Source organism: Rhinatrema bivittatum, chromosome 4, assembly GCF_901001135.1.
Source record: "Rhinatrema bivittatum chromosome 4, aRhiBiv1.1, whole genome shotgun sequence".
NCBI lineage: Eukaryota > Metazoa > Chordata > Amphibia > Gymnophiona > Rhinatrematidae > Rhinatrema > Rhinatrema bivittatum.
The window spans coordinates 23285806-23309076 of NC_042618.1; the positions used below are offsets into that span (position 1 = coordinate 23285806).

Here is a 23271-nt window from a genome sequence, read left to right on the forward strand (position 1 = left end):
CTTGATGTGGGTGGAGCAGGCAGTCAATCAAGTGTTGACCCATGGCGGGGGCACCATGGAGTCCAAAAGGGAGGATGTTGAATTGGAAAAGTCCCTCTAGAGTCAAGAACAAAATCTTCTCTTTCATTGTTGGTGTGAGAGGCAGATCCAGAGTAGAGATGAACTAGGTTAATTCCAGATGCTCAGTCATCTCATTCACTTGAGGCATTGGGTACAAGTCGAGTTTTGAGACTTCACTGACCTTTTTAAAGTCAGTTTAGAACTTTATGCTCCCATCTGGCTTTGGCACCAATACTATGGGTGAGGACCAACCACTGTTAGACTATTCTGTAACTCTTAGCCAGAAACCTGGCCTTCACTTCAGTCTCCATTCCGTGACATCTGGCCTCGGAAATCTGGTAGGGTCATTGCCGTACCACAACTCCAGGAGGCATAATGATGTCATGCTGCACCAGTTGGGTATGACCTGGCAGGTTCAGAAGCTATCCTTATTTTGCTTCACCAGCTGCTTTAAGTCAGCTGTGCGGTAGACAGCTGCTCTTCAAAAGGAATCTGGGTTCAGTCCGCGTTGGTTTGGTCTAGACCAAATTCTCCTCCTTGTACCACTCCGCACTCCTATGCCACCCATTTCTTCAGAAGGTTTATGTGATAGATTTGAGTTTTCTTTGGTTTATCTGGCTGGGCTATTTTGTAATTCATGGGCCCTGTTTTTTTCTCCAAAAGTTCATAGGGTCCTTGCCAACAGTCTAACAGCTTGCTTTCTGAAGATGGCAGGAGGACAAGGACACGGTCCCCTGGCTGGAATACTCTTTGGACTGAGAGGTAATTGTAAACTTGGGCTTGGGTAGTCTGAGCCTTCTCCCTAGCCTTTTTTAGGCAAACCTGCACTGGATATCTCGTGGCATAGTCGAGAAGGTCGAGGAGATACTTATTTCTTTGAGTAGAACTCTCTAGTGGCTCCACAAGGTCCATGCCCATCCTTTCAAAAGGGGTCTCAATTATGGACATTGGTATGAGAGGTGCCGCCTGTATGCCGGCAGGCTTTGTGGGTTGGCAGGTAGGGCAGGACTGGCAATACAACTGGACCTGTTTATGGAGATCTGGCCAATAAAACTGTGCCAATATTTTCTCTCGGGTCTTTTCCTCCCCTCAGATGACCCCTTAGAAGGTGGCTGTGTGATAGATGCATAACCTTCTGGAAATATGGAACTTGGAGCTGTTCTATTAATCCCCCCCTCCACACTTCCCTTTGTGCTTGGTAAAATAGGTCCCCTTTCATTATCAAATAAGGAGGAATAGGGTCTGTAACCTGTGCTCCAGGGACTAGTTTTCCATCCACACTCTGTATATGCTCTCAGGTCTTATTTTATTTATTTATTTAAAAACATTTCTATACCGTCTTTCGCAAACAGTAGTTGACCAAAACGGTTTACAAATTTTCAAAATAAAATAGGAGATAATAACAACTGATTAGATAAATAAAATTTGAAATAAAACACAAAAAAATATAAGCAAAAGATAGTAAAGTTAAGAAAAAAAAATACAATGGATACTTTAAGCCCTGATTCTAATTAAATGTCTCTTAATTAAATGACTCTTAAATGACTCATCCTTAATTAAATGACTCTTAAATGACTCATCCTCCCTCTGAGCTCCCTGGATCACCCTCCTTTTCCCACTCAAAGGTGTCAGGTATGACATTCTGGGTGGGTTGCTGCTCTTCCCCTGACTCTGACCCTTCCTCCCTTGTTGCCTCTAAATTTACAACATAACTGTATTTATTAGGAGTCTTAGAGTCTTTACGAAACAGGTCTGGATCTTCTAAGGGAAAGAATTCTGGAAACTCAAAGTCGTTGTGGTTGAATGAACCTGTTATGAGCTGGTTCCACGGGATCTTAAAGTTTGGACAATACTGTCCTATCACTATGAGGGTACAGTAGCCAAGAACTCCCACCTCTATTTTGTCTTGGCTGACCGGGGTCTTCAGTTGCATCTGGCTTGTTGGATATTGCCATTGGTCCTCATGGATGCATGCTAGGGTCACTGCTCTGTCATAGTCAACCTGGACCTCTTTTATTAACTCTCTTCGAATAAGCGTTTTCACACTCCCAGAGTCCACTAATACCTGGGTTGGAATGCCATCTAGCTCAACCGCAATCAGAAACGTAGACACTCCCTGGCTGTGTGTGGCCCCACACTTATAAAAGTGTGGGGCCACAGCATTAATATCCATTGGCTCATCTTCCCTATGGGGACAGTCTCTGGCAAAATGGCCCCTTTCTCCACAGCTGACGTTTGCGGGTGAGGTGAAAAGTCCTGTCGGATCTGCGCTACTGGTTGTCAGGACCTCTGGGTCTTAGGACTCTGCTGTCCTCTATCCTGGTCAAGTGGCTTCTCTGGGAACTGTGGCGACTCAGGCATGGCCTGGGCCTGGTAATAGGCCTCCGCTACTTCCAGCGCTTTTTGAAATATAAGATTTGGGTGTCGGCAGACCCACTACCGCAAAGGCTGTTTTAGGCTGTCTAGGAACTGTTCCAGCAGAACCACTTTGGCTGCCTCCACCCCAGTCTTCCCTTCCAGATGCAGCCACTTCCAAGTGACATCTTTAAGTCTGTGGAATAGGTTCCTTGGGTTTTCTCCAGCCTTCAGAATTCCCCACTCAAATGAATGGCAGCCGTTACTTCCTGATAGGTTGCCCTCCCTTCCAGACTAGTGGTTTTGAATGCATCTTGACTACTCCTGGTGAGTAGATTCCCTAGATAGGTAGTCCAACTATCTTCTGGCCAGCCTATCAGCCGAGTTGTATGTTCAAGGTTTTTCAGGAAACAGTGGGGAGTCTTCTCCTGGGGTCATCTTAAGTAGTACTGGTAGCAAGGGAGGTGGTGTGGTCACTGTCGTCTGTACAGCCTGTGCTACCTGAGTTAGCACTGTGTTTTGCTGCATAACTTGTTCTTTGTGTTTGTAGGGTGGTCTGTAGTTGCTGCTGCCCTATAGCGAGAATTTGGATCACTTGTTTCATCTTCCCTGCTTTCCCAGCTGCCTCCAAACTATGCATCTCTCTGGGAGAAGGAGATGGGGAAAAAAATCCAAACAAAAACCTGCTGGCTTGCCCAGCCCTTACTCTCTGCTTGAACCCAAACTACACAGGCGGGGCTAGCCCCCTTGCCTTATGTGCATAGGCTGGGTGAGACAGACCGTGAGGCACTAGGAAAAGAGAGATAAAAAAAGACTGTGGTTTTTTTTCTGTTGCAGCTGTGGGCTTCTGCCTGTGCTTCCAGCTTAGGCAAGAAGATCCCACGCTTGCCACTATATGTAGTAACATGAGCCAGTCATGGTTTAGGAAATAGCCAAGAGGAATAAGGAGGCAGACTCTGGCTGTTTCCTTGGGTGCAAATGTATTTACAGTGCAAAACAAAACAGAAAGAAAACTGCTCACCCTGCAGTGCTGGGTACAAACAAACTCAAACATAGCTGGTCTTTACATATGCTGGCTTCCTGCCTGCTTCCTAGGGCCTCTCTAACCCTTCTGGGCTCTGGCTCTTTATAGTATGGTGAAGGGAACCTCCCTTCACCCAGAATCCCTTGTGGGGCTGATCCTTAAGAAGGACTGGGCATGATAGCTGTGGCTGGTCCCTTAAGGTAGTTTGAGGAAGTATTGCGTTAGTGGATCCTGGGCTGAGGCCGGATTGGCGCAACCTGCAGGGAAGAGCTCTGCAGGTTCCCACCATTGGCAAACAGATCCGGAGAAAGCAGAGACACTACTGGAGCTTCACCTCTACTAGTTCTCGTTCCCCTCGGCTTGAGCCTTTGGGTGCTGGGGCCGGCAGGTCTTAGGTGGGGGATCTGTGCTGATGGCAGAGGAGATCGTCCTTGGATCAAATCAGAGAGAGGTCGAATAGTCCACGGTCCAAGTGCAGGTCAGGGCAGGCTGCAGTCAAGCGTATCTGGTAACAGGCATTGGTCAGTTGTAGGCTGTGGTCAGGGGAATCCAAGATCAAGCTAAGGTCAAACCAGGTATCGTCTGAAAGGGAAGCAGGGATGGCTAGGTAGGGCAGGTAGGCAAGGAGAAACACAGGCAGGCAAGGAACATAAGACAAGGTTGGACTGAAGCTAAGATAATTACAAGGCTGGAACTGAAGACAAGGTTGGGCTGAAGCTAAGATAATTACAAGGCTGGAACTGAAGACAAGGTTGGGCTGAAGCTAAGATAATTACAAGGCTGGAACTGAAGACAAGGTTGGGCTGAAGACAAGATGCTGAGGCAACATGCTGGGCTTCATGGACCCTTGGTCTGACCCAAGGGTCATGTTCTTATGTTCTTATGCTCTACTGCTAAAAGTAGTGGGACCTGTTGCTGAGGTAATGAGGCAGGAGCAAATGAGTCCTTTTATATGGCTTTAGTAGTGACTATATTTTAAAAAAAGGTTCTTGCCAAATGATTAAAGATAAGACAATGAAGGTCATTTGACCGGTAGTGTCTAGCATGATGGCATAAGACATTGGGCCTTTAAGACACATAGATTATTTTGTATTTGGGGAATGTGTTTGTTGGATTTCTTAGGTTTGATATCAGGGATATTCAGCGGGAATATTTATCCCGCTGAATATCCAGGAGAAGTTATCCGGATAACTTCAGCCTATAGTAACTGCACTTTTGGAAGCACCTTCAGTAAGGAGAAGGCAGAGCCCCCTTTATGCTTGCCCTGTGGAGAGAGTCCTTCAGAGTAAATGGTGGTGCAAAAATAGACTTCATATGGGGAGCAGAGAAATATCCTCCTCCAGCTGCCTCTGTCCAACCTTGAAACTGTTGTGAGCTGTCAGGCCCTGAAAACAGGGCAAGGCTGACCGCCCTGAATTAACCATTAAGCAAAAGAAGCGCGTGCATAGGGCGGCAAGGGAAGGAGGGGGGGCGCCACAGAGGGTTGCCCCCTAGTTATAAGTAAATAATTTGCTTATATTGCTTACTGCTATTTAGTGATAAATAAAGACAATTTTATAATCGTTTATATTTAATATAGCTGTAGGGTCTGGCGTGGAAGAAAACTGAATTTTAATCTTTCAGCACTTAGTGAGGCTTAATGTCTTGTGAGTTAAGCAGTGGAAGGGCCGAGAGGGCATCGTTGTTGGGCATCAGCTGGCCTTAATCCGGCCCGGGGGGTGGGGGTGGGGTTGGCTTGCAAAAGGGTTGAGTAAGAGAAAGGTCTGCTTTGCTATTTGAGCTGCCGCTCTGGCATCTTTATGGGCAGGCGATGTGTTCATGCATGAAGGATAAGCTGGGAAAAAAGATATTATGGGAGGGGGGGGGGGGGGGTTACATGTCTGCCTTGCAAGGAAGCAATTCATTGTGGTCTCAGGTTCAGGATTCCTGTAGGTAGTAGGCACATTCAGATTCAGCATTCCTCCCAGGGCTTTATTCACAGATACACATAAAAGGAGCATAGCGTAACATAAGGACCTGACCTACATTTCCGACATTGGCAGACAGCTACAAGAACTCATGGATCTCTCCTCCGGGATATTTCAGTCTGGCCCATTCTAGCCATCTAATTGCGGGGAATGCCTTCCTAGCATTCCAACACCCCTTCAGAAGCCCTGAGGACCAATTCTGGTCCCCAGGGGGTGCGGTGCAGCATTTCGCTTCAGACCAGTTACTCATCCCTCCCGAGTTGCTCAGTTTAAGTTTGTCAGAGCTGCTCTGTCACTCATGAGCAAAGCTCTGGCGCTAGACCCCATCATTCTTCTAGTTGGATGTTGACCAGAGCCTTTTTGTCCTCACATATGTTTTGTTATGCTTTGACAGTACTTTTAATTTACTCTTAAAAGGGTTTTTATGTTATAAGTGTCTTGCTGCTTACTTGTCCTCATTATTTTCTGTGGAGTTGGGCCACATAAGTGTTTGAGAGGATTTTTAAATGACACACCGAGCCAGTTGAAGTGTGGGTTAAGCACTTTTGGCTTCTTGCCCGTACTTTGCACTGAAATCACTCCTTGAACACGCTCTGTGTGCTTTCTATTCATAATTCCTGGTGTCACTGGCTTCAGAGGCGTGACTTTGATGGTTCATTGGAAAAGATATTAGTGCAGAGGCGAAATATAAGGCTGGTTGGAGGCAGTCCCTCTTGATCGATCTTAAGTTGCTTGGGTTTCAGAGAACAAGTCAATGGGGAAGTCACAGGTGAGATTTGGAGGCTTGGATTGTGTTGAGCTGTAGAAGCTGTGTAGGTCTTAGTTGGAAACTGGAGCCTTTGCAGTTGTGACTCCTTTTAAAGGATAACAGCAAAGATGTAGAATCTGAGCTTTTGTGACTTCAAAGGCCTCTTCTTCAGATGAGGCCTAGGTTCGTATCTTACTCTGTCAGAGATGGCAAATGGAATATTTGTAAGGATCTTGGCCAGCTGTTCAGTGTACATTTTCACATGAAAGTGTTTATCTCTGTTGGAAGTCTCTGCCTGACAGAGCTCAGCACAGTGATATTGAGGATGTCTGAAGCAGAAATTTAGAGGGATATTGAGTTGTTGAGAGACATTGGGTAAGTTATTTATATTATTTAAACAGGACCACCAGTGTGCACAGCACTGTGCACTGAGAGGCCCATATTCAAATCGACTTTTAAACGCATAAATACTGGCTTTCTTCTTTCTGTCTGGGTGATTTTGTGCACACAAAATTTTCTGTGCACAAAGTTGCCCGGACAAAAAAGGTTTGGGTTAGAAATGTAGTGAGGATGAGCTAACATATTTAGCTGGACAGCACTATATTGAATATTATCTGGCTAAACTTGTGGAGACAAGTTGGGTTTCACACATTGCAGGAATAAAGTTACCCAGATAACTTTGTTGAGATAACTTTATCAGAAAAGTCAGCAGAACACTTGTCTGGATAAGTTCTCTGCTGAATTATTGGATAAAATTATCCAGATAACTCACCCCCTTGATGTAGCTCTCATATAATAATCCTATATATTTAGTAAAATTATGTATCAGAGTTGAATCCTCTTCTTATCTGTACAGGCTCTGTATGTAGAGAATTGCAAAGTGCTATCTATAGCTAGAGGTGCGCACACGTTCATGTCCATCAGAACTTGAAAAGGTGCCGAATGAAACTTGGAAAATGAAGATGGAGAGGGTTTGAAGGAAAATCAGGGAGGGCAAGGGAACAGCAGTAAAACTTGTTCACTAATTGTCAAACAAAATGATTTTGAATTCTAAGCTCCTTTCTGCTTTGCAGAACCAGCTGCTAAAGGACTTTCAATTTTGGAAATGCCAAGAGAGTCTTCCTCTGCACCAACGCTGGACGCTGGAATACCGGAGACGAGTAGTCATTCTTCCCTGTCAAGTAAGTTTCCTCCTGACACCAGGTTTTGAAATGTAATGGTCATAGTTACGCTCTAATTACCATATGAACATCTGCTAACTGTCTGAGAAGGCCACATGTTATGCATAAAAGTTTAGTCCAGGGGCCCACAAACTCAGCCCTTGAGGGCTGCATCACGGTCGAGTTTTCAGGATTTCCACAATGAATATGCATGAGATCTATTTGTGTGCATTGCCTCCACTGAATGGAAATAGATCTCACATGTACTCACAGAGCTACCAGGTTACCCGGTTCCAGGAGGGAGATTTGTAGACCAGTCCTGGATTTCTGACAGCCCCCATCCTGATGCATTATGGGGCCAGCTGCACTGATTTCAATGGGTGGAATCAGTGACTACAAATACCAACATGCTTTGGGATGTAAGTTCAAAACCAGGATTGGCCAAAACGTCTCCCTCCTGGACCTGGGCAATTTGGCAGCTCTGAGTTTATTGTGGGAATCCTGAACACCTGACTGGGTTGCGGCCCTTGAGGGCCGAGTTTGTGCACCAAGATTATTATGAGTAAACTAATGCTTAAGAAGTAAGGAGCAAGGGATCATGAGAAATGCTCTGAAAATGATAGATACACAGTGCATTTGCCTGTTGTTGAATCTGTAGAGATTTTTAAAGAAAGGATTGTGGCAATTCCATGCAGCCAAGGAGTTGCGACTTAAGATTCAATGGCAGGACTTAGCCTTATCTCCATGCTGGCATTGCTGTGCAGTTTGGTAGTAAGGTCATCTTTAGGATGAGCCTTGAGGTCCTGGTTATTCTGTGGACATTAAAAGATCCCATTGTACTTTTCTTAAGATTGAGAAGCAGATTTAGAAAGGGGTTTCTCTCATTTTTTGTCCTTTATAAACCAGGCCTTCCATCTCATCCTGCTACACCAGTTCAGCCATTACAAGTGGGTTATTTCCCCCTTCCAGCAGATGGAGACAGACAACAATCTTTTCCTCTATGGCATCACAGCCACTACTTAGTAGGTGGTGCTAGTGTAGGTTAGTTTTAGGGGTGCAGGAAACTGTCTACTACAGGACCCTTCCGCTCCCCTCCCACCTCACCTCACCTCACAATTCTAAATTCAGGAAAAGACGTTTTCTCCACAGAATTAGACTTTTATTTATTAGATTTGGCAGGATTTAGCATTTAGAAGATAACAACTCATGTCTCTAAAATCCTTGCTACTGAGCACCAGTTTACCCTAAAGAAAGTTCTGTACCATGGGTAGTTTAAAACATGCCATAAATCTTAGCCTGCCTAACATATTAATACTTATGGCTAACTTACTTATTCCTGGTCCCACCTTCAGGTGATTTCCCTCTGTTTACCTCTGAAGCTGACTCTGGCTGGAGGTCTGAAGAACCATTGGGGGAGGAGGCTTGCTTCTGGATCTGGTACTGGCAGAGCTGCCGGGCTTCTCCCTGCCTCAAACTCTCTGCCATCATCTGACCCCAGGCAGGGCATTTCCTCTCTCCGGTCTTTTGGCGACACCTAGTCTTCTCCCTTTTTGATAGCAGGGGGTGCTGGGGCTGCTTCAGGTCCGCTCTCTTTCTCCTTATTTGCCCCCTTCTTATACTTTCCAGTTGATAAATATGCATAAGCTCATGCATAATCATGTAGTAGGTGGAGGGTCTTTGCCACGTTGCATTTCTTTCCACCTTCCCCTTTTCTTCGGGGGGGGGGGGGGGGGGGGTCTTGCCACTAAGGCTGTCCACCTCATCAGCTTTTATCTATTTCAGAGTGCTCCCCCTTCTTCCAAGGGTGGGGGCCCCTCTGACCTCAGAAGCCGAACAGTGACTTCTGCTTTTTCAGCTAAAGTTGCTGCATTTCATTTCATTTCATTTATTAAAACTTATTAATCGCCTAACACAAAAAGGTCTAGGCGATTTACAACATACATACATAATATCATTTAAACAACAAAATAACAAACAAATGTCAAAAACAAAAATCATTAAGTTTCATAGAAACTATAATGTCAAAAATATTATGTAAACACATAATATAAATGTAATCAAACAAAAAATAAATCATACATCATACCTGGCAGAAAGGTATAAACGTCTGCAATGCTCATACATTTTAAAATATGCTGAAGACACGATGGAGCAGGAACTCTTTCAAAAGCCTCTTGAATTTCTTTACATTATCCAAATTTACTCAAATGGGATGAGATTCCATAAAGATGGAGCAACAATTGAAAAAGATGTCTCTCTTGTGAAAAATAGGCATGCTTGCCGCACAGAAGGAATATCGAGCAAATTTAATTGAGAAGATCTTAACCCTCTAATTGGTTTATAAATGCGTAACAATGCATTTGACCAATGAGAACCATCTAAGTTAAGAAGTTTAAACATGATCCTTACAATTTTAAATTCAATGCGTTCAAGCACAGGTAACCAATTCAGTTTACAAAGAATTGGTGAAATATGTTCGGTCCGTTTTGTATGAGAAACCAGCCAGGCAGTAGCATTAAGTAAAAGTTGCATAGGCTGCAAAGTGATCTTAGGTAACCCTATAAGAAGGCTTTTGCAGTAATCTAAATGTGGAAACATTATAGATTGAACAACAGTCAACAGATCATGATCTTAAAGAAGGTGTCTTAAACCAGCGATCAATCAGAGTTTTAAAAATCCGGTTTTAATGATCACTCTAACCTGTGGTTTGAATGACAAGGATGCATCAAGTAGAATTCTCAAACTCTTTAGAGGCTTAGTGATAGAAAATTAGATATTATCAATAACAATAGACTCTTGAAGAGATTTAACATGAGGAGAATGGATTAGCAGTATTTCAGTTTTCTTAGTATTTAAAGATAATTTGTTTTGTTTTAACCAGCGCTTTATAGAATCAATACAAAATTGGAGCAAATTTACAGTTTCCTGCCAAGACTTCTGCACCTTGATATAAAACTGTATATTGTTACTGACAGATATAAACTGTAGAGTTTATATCTGTCAGTAACAATAGCCAGCAGCTTTGTAATAGGAGCAAGATATATATTGAATAATGTGGCCGACAAGGCAGACCCTTGTGGGACCCCTGTTTTTAACAACTGGGTAGCAGATGATAGTTGATTCAACCTAAATAATTGAATACAGTCAGTAAGATAGCTCTTAAACCAGGAAAGAACTGAACCTATTATGCCACATTCTCGAAGGCAGTATAAAAGAATCTCATGATCGATAGAATCAAAGGCAGAAGAAATGTCTAATGATACCAGAAGAAACTGTTGTCCCTGATCTAAACTACATTTTATAGAATCGATCAATGAAATGAGAAGAAGCTCAGTGCTCAAGTCTTGTCGAAAACCAAATTGATGCGGATTTAGCACTTCATTGTTCTCAAGAAACTCTTGTGAATTGTTTTAGGACAGCACCTTCGATAATTTTTGCAATAAGAGGAAGAGAAGAAATTGGTCTACAGTTTGCTGGATTGTTAGCATCTAAATTAGATTTTTTTAACAGAGGTTTTACCACCACAATTTTCAATAAGTTAGGCATTACTCCGGTCATTAAAGAAGTGTTCACTATATGAGAGTTTGAGCTTTTAATAACTTCAAAAATTTCTCTAAAGGTAGTAGTAGAGACATTCAGTAAGGGACAGATGGTGTTGTTTAAATGAGAAACAATATTGGAAATATTGGAAATCTCTAACGATGAAACTGTGTCCTCTGCCTTGCTTTTATTTACACAGGAGCTTACAAACCAGCAGATCTTGATAAGTATTCTTCAATTCTGGTTAAAGTTTTCAGCTGGGCAAAGTTTCTTCTTTTTCCATTGTGACAGTGTTTTTGGCATGTCAGCACACTTGTCTGCATCCCTCTTTAGCTGTTATGATTCATAATGGGTGCTTTCAGTGGTTAAACATGGGATATCTCCCTACACTAGCAGCAGTAATCAAGTATTTTCTGCCTCTAGCAGATGATAGGATTGAACTGGTGCAACAGCTCATTGGTGGATTTGAGGTCAGACCCCTGGGCCAGATCATTGGTACAGCCAGATGTGTGAGCCTTGACCTGCTCCCAAACCTTGAAGGGTCCCTGGTTGATATTGGCCAGGGAGCATTATTAAAAGAAATAAAAAGAGGAAAACAGAGAGGTTGGGCTCCTGTTTGGAAGGTTCTTTGCTCCAATAATGGTGGATCCTGGTTATGTCTCCCCTCTCTTCCCTCCCACTCCCCTTTCTCATTTTTGGGGCCATTCTTACAATAAAGTTTAAAAAAAAAGAGAGAATGCTTGACTGGCAATGTGCAGCATTGGTGCATTCAGCACTGAGGAATGGCCTCCAGAGGGGTTTGTAGTAGGCTGGGCTGTGACCATGTGGGGAACAAGCTGTTATGGCATGTTGGACTCTCCATCTCAGCCAGCCGGGGGCTTCTTCTGCAGCAGTGTAGTGCAACGTGGCTAGCTGGCTGGCCCCATGCGCAGTTGTGAAGCTTGTGGCATCCTTCGGGCAGCTGCTGGGAAGGGGCCTGTCTGCTGGTGTGTCATAGGACGGGGGAGGAACTCGGGGCATGCTCGATGGTGTTCTTAAATACCCCTTGGCTGCTAGATAGTTTCTTTGGCACACCAACCCTGGAAGGCTCTGACCCACAATTCTCTGTGTGGGCTCCAGAGGTGATGGCCTTTTGGATGCAGCTGTGTGCTCAGATCAGGAGGCCAGTGGAAAGACCAAGCTGGATGGGGAGGCCGTGATTCTCCTCCGGTGATGCTTCAGACTGTACTAAAATCAGGGAGCTCACCCGGAGGTGGCATTTGCTGTGACTCCAGAATCGGTCGGGGGGATTTTTCCTTGGAGTTCTTTCATTTTTTGAGGCAAACCTTTTGTGCTTTTTCCCAGTCAGGGGTGCTTCCAGGCAGAAAAATGGCTAAGGCTTTCGGCAAAGGCTTGCTGGTTCCTTCTTTGGTTCATGACAAAAGAGTGCGACCAGCTTTGGAGGCCCCGGGACCCTCTTGGGAGGATCTGGGAGACCTTGATTACCCTGGAGATGGAGACAGTTTACATCTTTGGAGGAGAGGAAACTTGCTCCAATCCCTGAGGTTGAGTTGGTGATCCATCTATTTCACTATGACGAGATCAGTTAATTGATCAGATGATTACTTGTTTTTGCCTGAAGGAGACAATGCCTCAGGAGACTCCAGTGTGGGATTCCATCATCAAGGGGAATTGTAAGACCATTACTGCATTCCTACTTCCCCTAGAGGTAGAGGAGATGATGCTGGTGGAATGGGAGTCCCTGGAGTCAGGTTTTTGGGGTGTTAACTTCATACAGGAGCTATATCTGCTTCTACCAGCCACAGAATAGAAGTTTTTTCAGCTCATTGTGGTGGATGCCCTGGTGACTGCTGAAACCCTGTGTACCACTATTCCAGTGGAAGAGGCCATGTTCCTAAAGGATCTGTAGGACAGGAAAATGGAGCCTCCATTGCGGAATTTGTTTATTTCGTTGGTGACGGTATTCCAGATTTCAATTTGCTCTGCCATGGTAGTCAGAGCTTTTCTTTGCTGGATTCAACAGTTACCTGAAAGCGAGGAGGTAGTCAGAATGACATCCATGGCAGCTTTCTTGGCAGATGCCTTATATGATTTGTGATGTAGCTCTTCCCGATCAGTGACCCTATTGTTAGCAGTATGTCATCTGCTGTGGCTTCGCAATTGGGTAGCTGACTTTTGATCTAAGACTTGCCTGGGGAAGTTGCCTTTCAAGGGCAAGCTGCTATTTGAAGAGGATCTTGACTAGTTGGTGAAAAACCTCAGGTACATTAAGCCTCAGTGTTTGCCAGAGGACAGGGGCTGCTCCTTTTATAGAGGAGGCAGAGGTCAGGGCCAATTTTGAGTCTCTAGATATTAATAACTGGGAGACAGTTTTTTGGAGCCTGTTCCATAGCATATTCTGTGCCGAGGGTCCAGGGGCTGTCCTTTTGTGTGGCTATAAGACAAAGGCCTGATGCAAATACCTCTTCAGGGGCCAGTAGAATAACCTCCTGAGGGCCCGCGGGTCCACTCCCTGTGATTCTTGTAGGAGGACGTCTGTGGGAGTTTTATGGAGAGTAGACCCAGATAATGTCTGACTGGTGGATATTGTCCAGTCAGGATACACACTGGATTGTCATTGTCCCATCCGGGACATGTTCCTGGTTTTGCCCTATTCCGCTTTGGTCACACAGAGGGCCATCCGCAAAAGTTTATTAAAACTGTAGATAGATAGTGGGGATGGGGCTGTTATTTGATTTATTTCATGGATCCCAAGAAGGATGAATCCTTTCATCCCATCCTAGTTCTCAAGGGTGTGAATCGCTGTCTGTGGGTCCCACATTTTTGCATGGAAACACTACATGCTGTTGTCACCACAGTTCACCAGGGGGAGTTCCTGTGCTCGCTGGACCTAACAAAGGTCTATTTTCATGTCCCAATCCATGACCAGGACCAGAGATACCTGCACTTTTGTGTGCTGCAGGAGCATTTCCAGTTTCGAGCGCTACCTTTTGTTCTTGTGAATGTGCCACGAGTATTCGCCAAGGTGATGGTCATGGTGGCAGCGTCTCTGTGATGTGAGGGGATTATTGTACACCCATATCTCAACGACTGATTAATACATGCACCGTCATACAAGGAGGTGGTATGAGTGACTCATCAAATAGTTTGATTCTTAGAAGGCTTGGCCTGGGTAATCAATTTCACCAAGAGCTCCCTTCAGCCCATGCAATCTCTGGACTACTTGGGAGCTCAGTTCAATACTCAGATAGGACGAGGGTTCCTCACAGACAAATGGGTCTGCAAGATACTCCTACAGGTTCTGAGTTTTCAGGGGTTACTGTTTTTTTCAGCCTGGGACTATTTCCAGGTGCTCGGCTTGATGATGGCGATGCTGGACTTGGTCCTGTAGGCCAGGGTGCATATACATCCACTCCAAGCATTGCTTTTGTTGAGGTGGTCTCTGGTGTTCTGACTATGCTGTGTGGCTTCCTCTGTACCAGCGGGTAAGAGAATCACTGGACTGGTGGATAGACTCTTCATACCTGCTAAAAGGAGTCAGTCTGACTACCCTGTCCTGGATCTTGCATGGATGCGAGCTTCTCCAGATGGAGGATTTATTGTCAGGAACAAGTGACTCAGGGGAGTTGGTCCCCAGTGGAGGCTTCGTGGTTCATCAAATGGCTGGAGACCAGGGCCATTCACCTGGCTCTTCTTCACTTCTTCTCATTGATTCAGGGGAGGGCTGTTTAGATCCTCTTGAAAAATACCACAGCATTGGCATATATGAATTGTCAGGGGGGAACTTAGAATGGGGGGGTCTCAATAGAGATGTCACTCCTGTTCCCATGGGTGGAGAGAAATGTTCAGGTTCTCTCAGTAGCATATATCGCTGATCAGGAGAACATCCAAGCTGACTTTCTCAGACATAACAGGCTGGATCCCGGACAATGGGAGTTAATCCAGGATGCCTTTCACTATATCTGTCAAAGATGGGGTTGTCCACAAGTGGAGCTGATGACAACCCCATGGAATGTGAAGGTGGACTGCTTTTTCAGTCAGCATTGGGAACAGGGTTCGTTGGGCATTGATGTCCTAGTTCAGCCCTGGCTGGAGTGATTGCTCCTGTATGTCTACCCTTTGTGGGCACTCATAGGCAGGCTGCTATAAAGAGTGGAACTGGAAAACAACAGGTTTGTTCTGGTGGCACCAGATTGGTTTCACTGGCCATGGTATGTGGACCTCATGCAGTTGTAAGTGGACTAGCCTTTGTGCCTGCCAAAGGCAAGGGGTCTTCTAGTTCAAGGGCCAGTGGTCATGGAGGATAAAGCTCCATTTTGTTTGGAGTGGCGACAACTCTGCAGGATGGGCTACTCTTTGGCAGTGATTTCTACGCTATTGAAATCACACAAATGATCCACGTCTTTGGATTATATTTACATATGTTGTTTGTTTGACCTGTTTTGTGGGTGCAGGTTGGAGTCTCCTTGGAGGGAGGATGTGCCCTGTGTTTTGGGCTTCCTTTAGGGTGAGCTAGACAAAGGTGTAGCCTTGAATTCTTTGAAGGTGCAGGAGGCCGCTATTTCTTGATACCGGGGGCTGCTGGGGTGGGGGGACTTCCCTAGCAGCTCATCCCGATGTATAACTATTCCTATGGGGCGTTAAAAGGTTGCAACCTCCATTTCATCCCATTGTTCCTACAAAGGATTTGAATTTGGTGTTGAAGGCCCTAATAGGGGCTGCTTTTAAGCCTTTGAAACAGTCTTTGCTGAAGAATCTATTGCTAAAGATGGCATTCTTGGTGGTGATTTGTTCTGCGTGGCAGGTCTCGGAATTGTAAGCCTTGTCATGTTGGGATCAGTTTTTAGTGATTTCATTGCGCGCAGTCACTTTTCTACCGGTGCCATTCTTCCTTCCTAAATTAATTCTATTTCTCATATCAATCAACCAATTTCTCTCCTGGTATTTTCCTGGGAAGAGTGTAGGCCAGAGTACCGGTCCCTTCAGTGTTTGGATGTGCAAAGGATAGTTCTGCGCTATTTGGAAGTCACTAATGCCTTTCGCAAGTTGGACAAATTATTTGTCCTGTTTGGTGCTCCATGGAAAGGGGAGGCAGCCTCTAAGGCTATCTTAGCCTCTGGATAAAGGACACTATTGATTTGGCTTACTTGCTCAAAGGCAAAAGGTCTCCTGACTTGGTGTGCACACACAACACCAGGGCACAGTTAGCGTCATGGGCGGTGGTATATGCTCTAGTACCCGCTGACATTTGCAGGATGACTACATGGTCATCCCTGAATTCTTTTGTGAATCTTTATTGGCTATAGGCGCTTGTGTGGGAGGAATCCGCTTTTGGGGTAGGGGTTTTGCAGGCAGCCCTTGTTTCCTCCTGCCCAGGTAAGTGAAGCTTTGATACTTCCCACTTGTAATGGCTGGACTGGTGTAGCAGGATGAAATGGAAGGAGAAATTTTCTTTCCTGCTAATTTCCTTTCCTTTAATCCTGGTATACCAGTCCAGGACCCAGCTGAGAAGCATGGCTGCGAATGTTTCAGACTGTTATCAGTTAGTTTCTGCTGATGATCAGGTTTGGGTGTCTTTTTCCAGTGTTGTTTCCTTTGCTTTTTATCTTTTTTTTTTCTCCTGCAGGGGACAGGAAAACTTCTTTCTATTTGAAATTTGTTATTGAAAATACAATGCTTATTATGGACAGGGGTCTAACCCAAAGCTTTGCCAGAAGGTTACTGGATTCCTGCTGCTGGCACCTCCTCGAACGTAGTAATGGCTGTGATTTCACAGAGGGAAAAGAGTGTTGTCTGTCTGTCGCCATCTGCTGGTTGGAGGAAATAACCCACTTGTAATGCTTGGTCTGGTGTAGCAGGACTAACGGAAAGGAAATTAACAGGTAAGTAAATTTCTCCTTGTGGGTGTTAACCATAATGTCCTGCCCTGAATATTCTGTAATTTTCTAACCCATAGGTTCATAATGTGCAAGTCCATATGGTACGGTGCAAGGAAAGAAGTGCAGCTGATAAGTGTTATTTAGAAAAACAGGCATGTATAATTGGAATAAAAACCACACTTTTTATACCAAAGACCCATACAAGGATGACTATTACAACAGGTCTAGAAAAAGAGAAAGAGAAAAAGTAATGCAGCCAATAAACAGGGAAGCTGATACTTTGATTGCGCTCACTAGTATTGCTACCTCTATGATGGCCTTTTTTTAAAGTTAAGGATAAAAGTCTAAAACAGATTATGCCATCTTCTGAAAACCTGTTTCTGATGATACCCTATAATCATCTTTAATCCCTGCATTTTTGCTTCAGAAATGGGGTGATTAGGTGACTCCATGGATAGTAGAATATTGTCATCAGATTTCGTAGTCCTATATTTTCTAATCACACAATAAGACTGCAAAATGCTCAATGGTTTGAGTCAGAAAGCCGAATATAAGGGTGAGAGCGAAATGTCTCATTGCTTCCAGAGTTATTTGGTTACTCTGATTGAATTCTGAGCTTGTAAGAGTAATGTCAAATAGGATGGGCATTCGTGAGAAGTGAAGTAGGAAATGAGACAAAATTTTCTATTTTGTTATGGGTTGTTTTCAAAATGGAACGAGTTAAATTATGACTAAATTTTGTCAGGATTTCATTTCATTTTGAAAACCGATTTAAAAAAAAGTCACCAGTTGGACCTAGGCCTGAAGCAGGACCTCACCTAGGGAATAGGCTGAGAACCAATGCAGGAGTCCCGGCCTATGCCTGAGCATGACTCTGGTGCCTCAGTCTAGGCCTAGGCTCGAGGCCTGGGCCTTGTCTAGGCATAGGCTGCAGCCAAGAACCCAGGCCTCAGAGGTCCTCTTTGTAGGTCTTCTTTCTTTGATTTTCTTTCTTCATATGGTGGCGTCCACTCTAGGATGCTCCACAGTTAACTGACTCTGGTGCATCCTCCCTAGGGGATGTTGCCATTTGGACAAAGAATATCAAAGAAAGTAGACCTATGAAGAGGACCTCCGAGGCCGGGGTTCTGGGCCTGTGTCTGACCATGGGCTGAGGCCCAGGCATCTGGACCTGGCCACCAGGATGGGCCCCGACATCCGGCCTGGGTCTAGATTGCGGCCCAGGTTCTGGGTCCCAGTTTTTGGACTGAGTCCCATCTTGATGCCAGGGCCTGGGTCCTGGCCTAGGCTGAAGCCCAGACATTGGGACCCAGCCTCCAGGTCAGGCGTTGGTGTTAGACCTTTGTCTGGGCTGAGGATCCTACTTAGGATGAAAGCACTGGGAAAGGAGACATAAGCTCATGCTTAAACATTGTCTTTATTGCTGTCATACAACCCTCTTAAGAGTAAATGCTTTGAATATCTGGTATTTTTTTACATCATTTTAGTAATATGCTCTTTTTTAATTTTGCATGTAAAGCTCAGTACAAGCAAATGAAACGGGGTTCGCTGGGCGCTCTGACTATGAGTCAGCTAATGAAGAGACAGCTGGAACACCAGTCTAGTGCACCCCACAACATCAGCACTTGGGACGCGGGTAAGTCATCACAGACTTAGGAAATTCTTAGTGTACATCATTAGCTCTGGGCCATCAAGGGAAGGCAATGTAACTCCTGCCCCATCCTCCCGTCAGGTTCCTGTGGGAGAGCTGATGCCATGCTGTGACCCATGCTCCCGAGTTTTTTCTTGGCAGGGTGGAAAGTTATTCAAGGCTCTTGGGCTGTTAGGAGGTCTTCTGACACCTTCCAGTAAAAATAGCACACTGCTACACAGTCTGATGGTGTTCAGAAGTCAGTTCTTTTCTGGAATATCTGATGCAGGTGAATAAAACCAGTAGCGTGCACAATGGAGAATATTACAATCCATGCAGCGAAACAAAAATCAGTATACTTCTCAAGGAGTTACAGTCATGCAAATCTTCACACACTAGAGTATTTCTTCCTCCGCTATCCCACTAGACCAGAGGAACCTTTAGGACCCTCTCTGGGCTCTCCCCTTTTTAGTACCTGCCTTCTGGTGTGCAGATTTCTGTAGTCCAGAAGCAGAACTGGAACAGTGTCCTGAACAGATTAGCATTTACTGATCCTTCCTAAGCAGCTACTCTGAAAGCAGATCTCCCAGCCTGGCAGTCCTTACTCTGACTCCAACCAGAAATCCACTCTGCAAATCTTCAGTGAACTGCAAGGAGCATGGGACTGACTCCCCTTCCACTATTCTTCACCTCCCTCGATTCTTTCAATCTCAGGGTCCCCCTTAGACCCCCCGCGAAATCTGCCTCCTCCTGGGAAGCTCAAGATCTCGACCTTGAGCATCAGCCACCTTCCCAGGGACTTCACTCTCCCTAACAAGACATCTCTCGCTGGGGAGTGTCAAGGACATCATGTGTCCAGCCTCTCTGAAGGCTCGGATAAATATAACACATGGTAAAGGACACTTTGGTGACTTTCTTACATTCATTTCAAACAGACCCAATCTTATAAGGATGGGCAGGGCTTCCAATTAACTCCAAGCCATCAGGGACAGAATGTTTTTTAAAAACCTCCCATCACTAAGCATTTTCAGATTTTTTAAATCTTATTTTTGTCACTGGAAAATGTGGGACTGTGTTTTTTAGAAATGGAGAGTAGAGAAATTTTGGCACTTTCAGTTATGACTCAGACTTGCTTAGCTGAGACATTTGTCGTCATGTAGCTGTTCTTCATTATTTTGGAATTGTACAGTGCTGCTTGCACTGTCCTAGAGAGCAAGAAGTAAAGGCTTAGGTAAGAACTCTGTAGCAAAGGGTAGGCAAGAAAACACATGAGCAGAAGATTAGCAAACAAGCCTTCTACAAATGATGGACAACAAAAGGACGTACTCAAGAATTAGTGCGTACAGTAGAACGTCTATGCCATGTACCTTTAACTGGGAAGCCCCGACTATATGGACAAAGTCATAGGCTTCTGTTATCTGGAAAAATGTTCCATTATCCAAAAAGCAGGTGAGGACTCAATAAACAGCTGTATTTTGTTCCTTTTTCCATGTATGGGGGAACCTGAATTATCCCTGCCTATCCATTATCCGGAACAACCATGGCCCAGCACCTTCAGATATAAAGTGCTCTACTGTACTCAAATATGTTGGACACCAAACTGTGGCTTCCTGAGGGCAGGAATTAGAAAAGTGCCGATACCTTAGTGAGGCAGCCCTGCTATTCACACTATGCACACACAAAGCAGAATTGAATTTACCGATAACCAGTTTTGTGGCTGAGCAAACATGGAACTGTAAACCAAATAGATTTACAGAAAACTCACATTTGGGACCACTTGGTATCTTAGTACTTTTCTTTCCTTGCATTATATTTTCTGCTTTCATTAATTCACTCCCATCATAATGGTTTTAATATTAAGAGTTAAGAGGCAGAAACCAAGCGTGCTACATTACCGCCAGCCCCCCACCCCCCATCCCCGCCCCCATCTCATACCCTGGCTCTTAATATCTCATACTTACTTGCTGTACGACTTTTCAAGGTGAATTGAAAGTCATCCCAGGGGGTATTTGCTTGTCAGCTTTTCCTTATCCTCTGGGGAGGAGCAGAACTGAAATTACTTGTGTAGAAACCAAGAAGTTATCATTTGAGTTGTTATATTTGGAATTCACCGCTGCGAGAAAAGCAGCCTGACGTGGCACCGGGCCCTGGCGTGTCTGATTATAAAGTGGCTTCCTACTTGAGTGCAATCAGAATCAAAATGATTTCCTGTGAGGACTGTTATTAGGGAAAAATGGAACGAGACCTAAAAGCCAGAACTTTCTTCTGAATGATCTTTATTAATTCAAATGCCATGATGGGTATTATAGCTAAAATGGTTTTGTTTGATAAAGACGACTGAAGGATTTTTATATCATATCAGGGAGCCATTTTATGAGCTGGTGCTTGCACCCCAGCTATAGTGTCGCCTCCAAAAATATTAAAACCAAATTGAAAACGTCCATGGGCCACCAGCTTTACCAAAAGCCTCAGACTCACAGATACCAAATAATTTGTGCGCAAAATGAATGAAATGTGGTCAAAGGAGAATGGATATACCCCAAAACTAGAAACAAATCAGCCACTAAATTCCCTGAGACATTATATATATATATTTATATATAGCTAGCAAAAAACTTTTTGGCAATACTACTTCTACTAGTGCTAAAGCTCATATACAAAAAAAACCCCCAACATGCAACCGCGGGAGACTATAAGCACTATTATTGTGTTAAATAAATCAAATGAAATATATGATGTTTCTTAGAAATATAAATCTTTTATTAATTACTTTGACAAATATACTAATAATTTAAGTGAAAAGTCAAGTTACGAAACATTAAATATTTCAAATATGCTAAAATCTTACTTTTAGTCCAATCAATTATGACCCCCAATCTTCTCCTATGCCTATCCTCAATCTGACCCTAATTGAACTAAATATACCCTAACCTCATTGATGTTGAAATGGGTCTATACAAAGGAATACACCACTTATTGCTTTAACAATCTTATATAATATAACTTAAAGTGCATTCCTTATTCAAAAGCAATTAACATATATTAGTGGTGTAATTCCATTGATGGAATCTCTCTGCTGTCCCGACAAGGTCCTCGTTTCGCCAATGTTGGCTTCTTCAGGGGAATACTTCTATTTAGACCACACATCAATGGAAACAAATAACTTCCATCACTCGCATCTGCGTTTTGAACGGAGTGGATTCAGAAAAAACACATTCACTTCACTCCAGCTCAATGGCTCCTAAATTTTTAATATGTGAAATCTCCCGAATGTGAATGTGTACCTTTCTATCTCATCTTACTTCCGTCTTCACAAACTTCTGACCATAAACGCTCCTCTCAGGGTTTCAATTGATTCCGCCACACCTTATTTGTAAAGAGAACTGCTATTCTCATGATGGAGTCACAAATGCCCCGCTCCTAACAAACTTCCAGCCGACTCATTGTTCAACCGCACAGGTGAGGATTCGCATGCCGTTTCCTAGTGATTCAAAGTCTGCCCCGATGTTCCTACCACTTGTATTTCCTCCCTGGATCTTCAGTAACCGTACGTCTTCCTCAGAGCGTGTGTCACAATCCTTTGTATAGACCCATTTCAACATCAATGAGGTTAGGGTATATTTAGTTCAATTAGGGTCAGATTGAGGATAGGCATAGGAGAAGATTGGGGGTCATAATTGATTGGACTAAAAGCAAGATTTTAGCATATTTGAAATATTTAATGTTTCGTAACTTGACTTTTCACTTAAATTATTAGTATATTTGTCAAAGTAATTAATAAAAGATTTATATTTCTAAGAAACATCATATATTTCATTTGATTTATTTAACACAATAATAGTGCTTATAGTCTCCCGCGGTTGCATGTTGGGGTTTTTTTTTGTATATTTATATATATATATATATATATATATATATATATATATATTGGTACAATTGTATGGCAAAAAGCATTTATGCAAAGTCTGCACAATTGTTAAAAAAAAACCAAAACGATAGCGAAATAGTCAAGAAATCTTTGTTAGTATAAAAATATCGTCCAGGAAACAAAAGGTATTAAGAATAAAAATACCAAAATTCAAAACTCCCACAAGACACTCAGGTGTCTTGTGGGACACCAACTCTCTAAGTCCATGGTTTGTTCTCAGAGATGGCTTAGGCCTGGATTCACTAACACCACCGGACTCTCAGAATCCCGCAGTGACGGGGGTGGGGGGGACGATCCTGCGATAGCTGGCAGCGATCGCACCGCGTACCTTTCGCTGTCTGAGAAGTCTTCGCAGGGTCGGCCCTGGTGCCGCCCCCGACTCCTCCTCTTCCGGGGCTGACTCCACCCCCGAGCTGGCTATCTATCGCACGCGTGCGATAGCTTTAGAAAATAACCCCCTTAGTGTCCTTATTCTACGTTTAGTACTGTTATTCCCTGAAAGGCGTGGGGAGATACTGTCCAAAACTTAGTACAGTAGAAAAAGCCTCTCTCTTCCTGGTGCGGAGGCCAGACAGGTCGGCGCATCGGGTGCTGGATGCCGGTCGGGGTTGTAGAGTCACCCTTGCATAATCAAAGCCACTCAGCCCCAAAGTATTCCACTTCCTCCAACACAGGAGTGACACAGGGTCACGGGAAAGCTGCTGCAGGGTTATTGGGATATCACAATATTTTATCCTCCAGGGCAGGGCGCTCTCAGCTTTGGTTCTTGAGGGTCGCAAACAAGCCTGGTTTTTAGAATTACCAAAATATGAAGATTATCTTGATTTTTGGACCTAGTGCTTGCACATATATCTGAGGGATATTCATTGTGGACATCTAAAAACCAGTTGTTTTTTTCTTTAATGAAAATTATTTTTATTTATATTCTACCTTCTGTGACACTTCAAAGCAGATTAAATTCAGATCAGTAGGTATTTCCT

At 43.9% G+C, this 23271-nt stretch overlaps 1 protein-coding gene across 1 annotated transcript in view; it reads left to right on the top strand.

Annotated features, from left to right (window-relative positions):
- Nucleotides 1-23271, top strand: part of UNC79 (unc-79 homolog, NALCN channel complex subunit) — a 245531-nt gene that overhangs the window by 107217 nt on the left and 115043 nt on the right. Inside the window, exons 33-34 of the mRNA XM_029597854.1 lie at nucleotides 7228-7335; nucleotides 18253-18369. Coding sequence (XP_029453714.1) covers nucleotides 7228-7335; nucleotides 18253-18369 — 225 coding nt within the window. The remainder of the gene's footprint in view (nucleotides 1-7227; nucleotides 7336-18252; nucleotides 18370-23271) is intronic.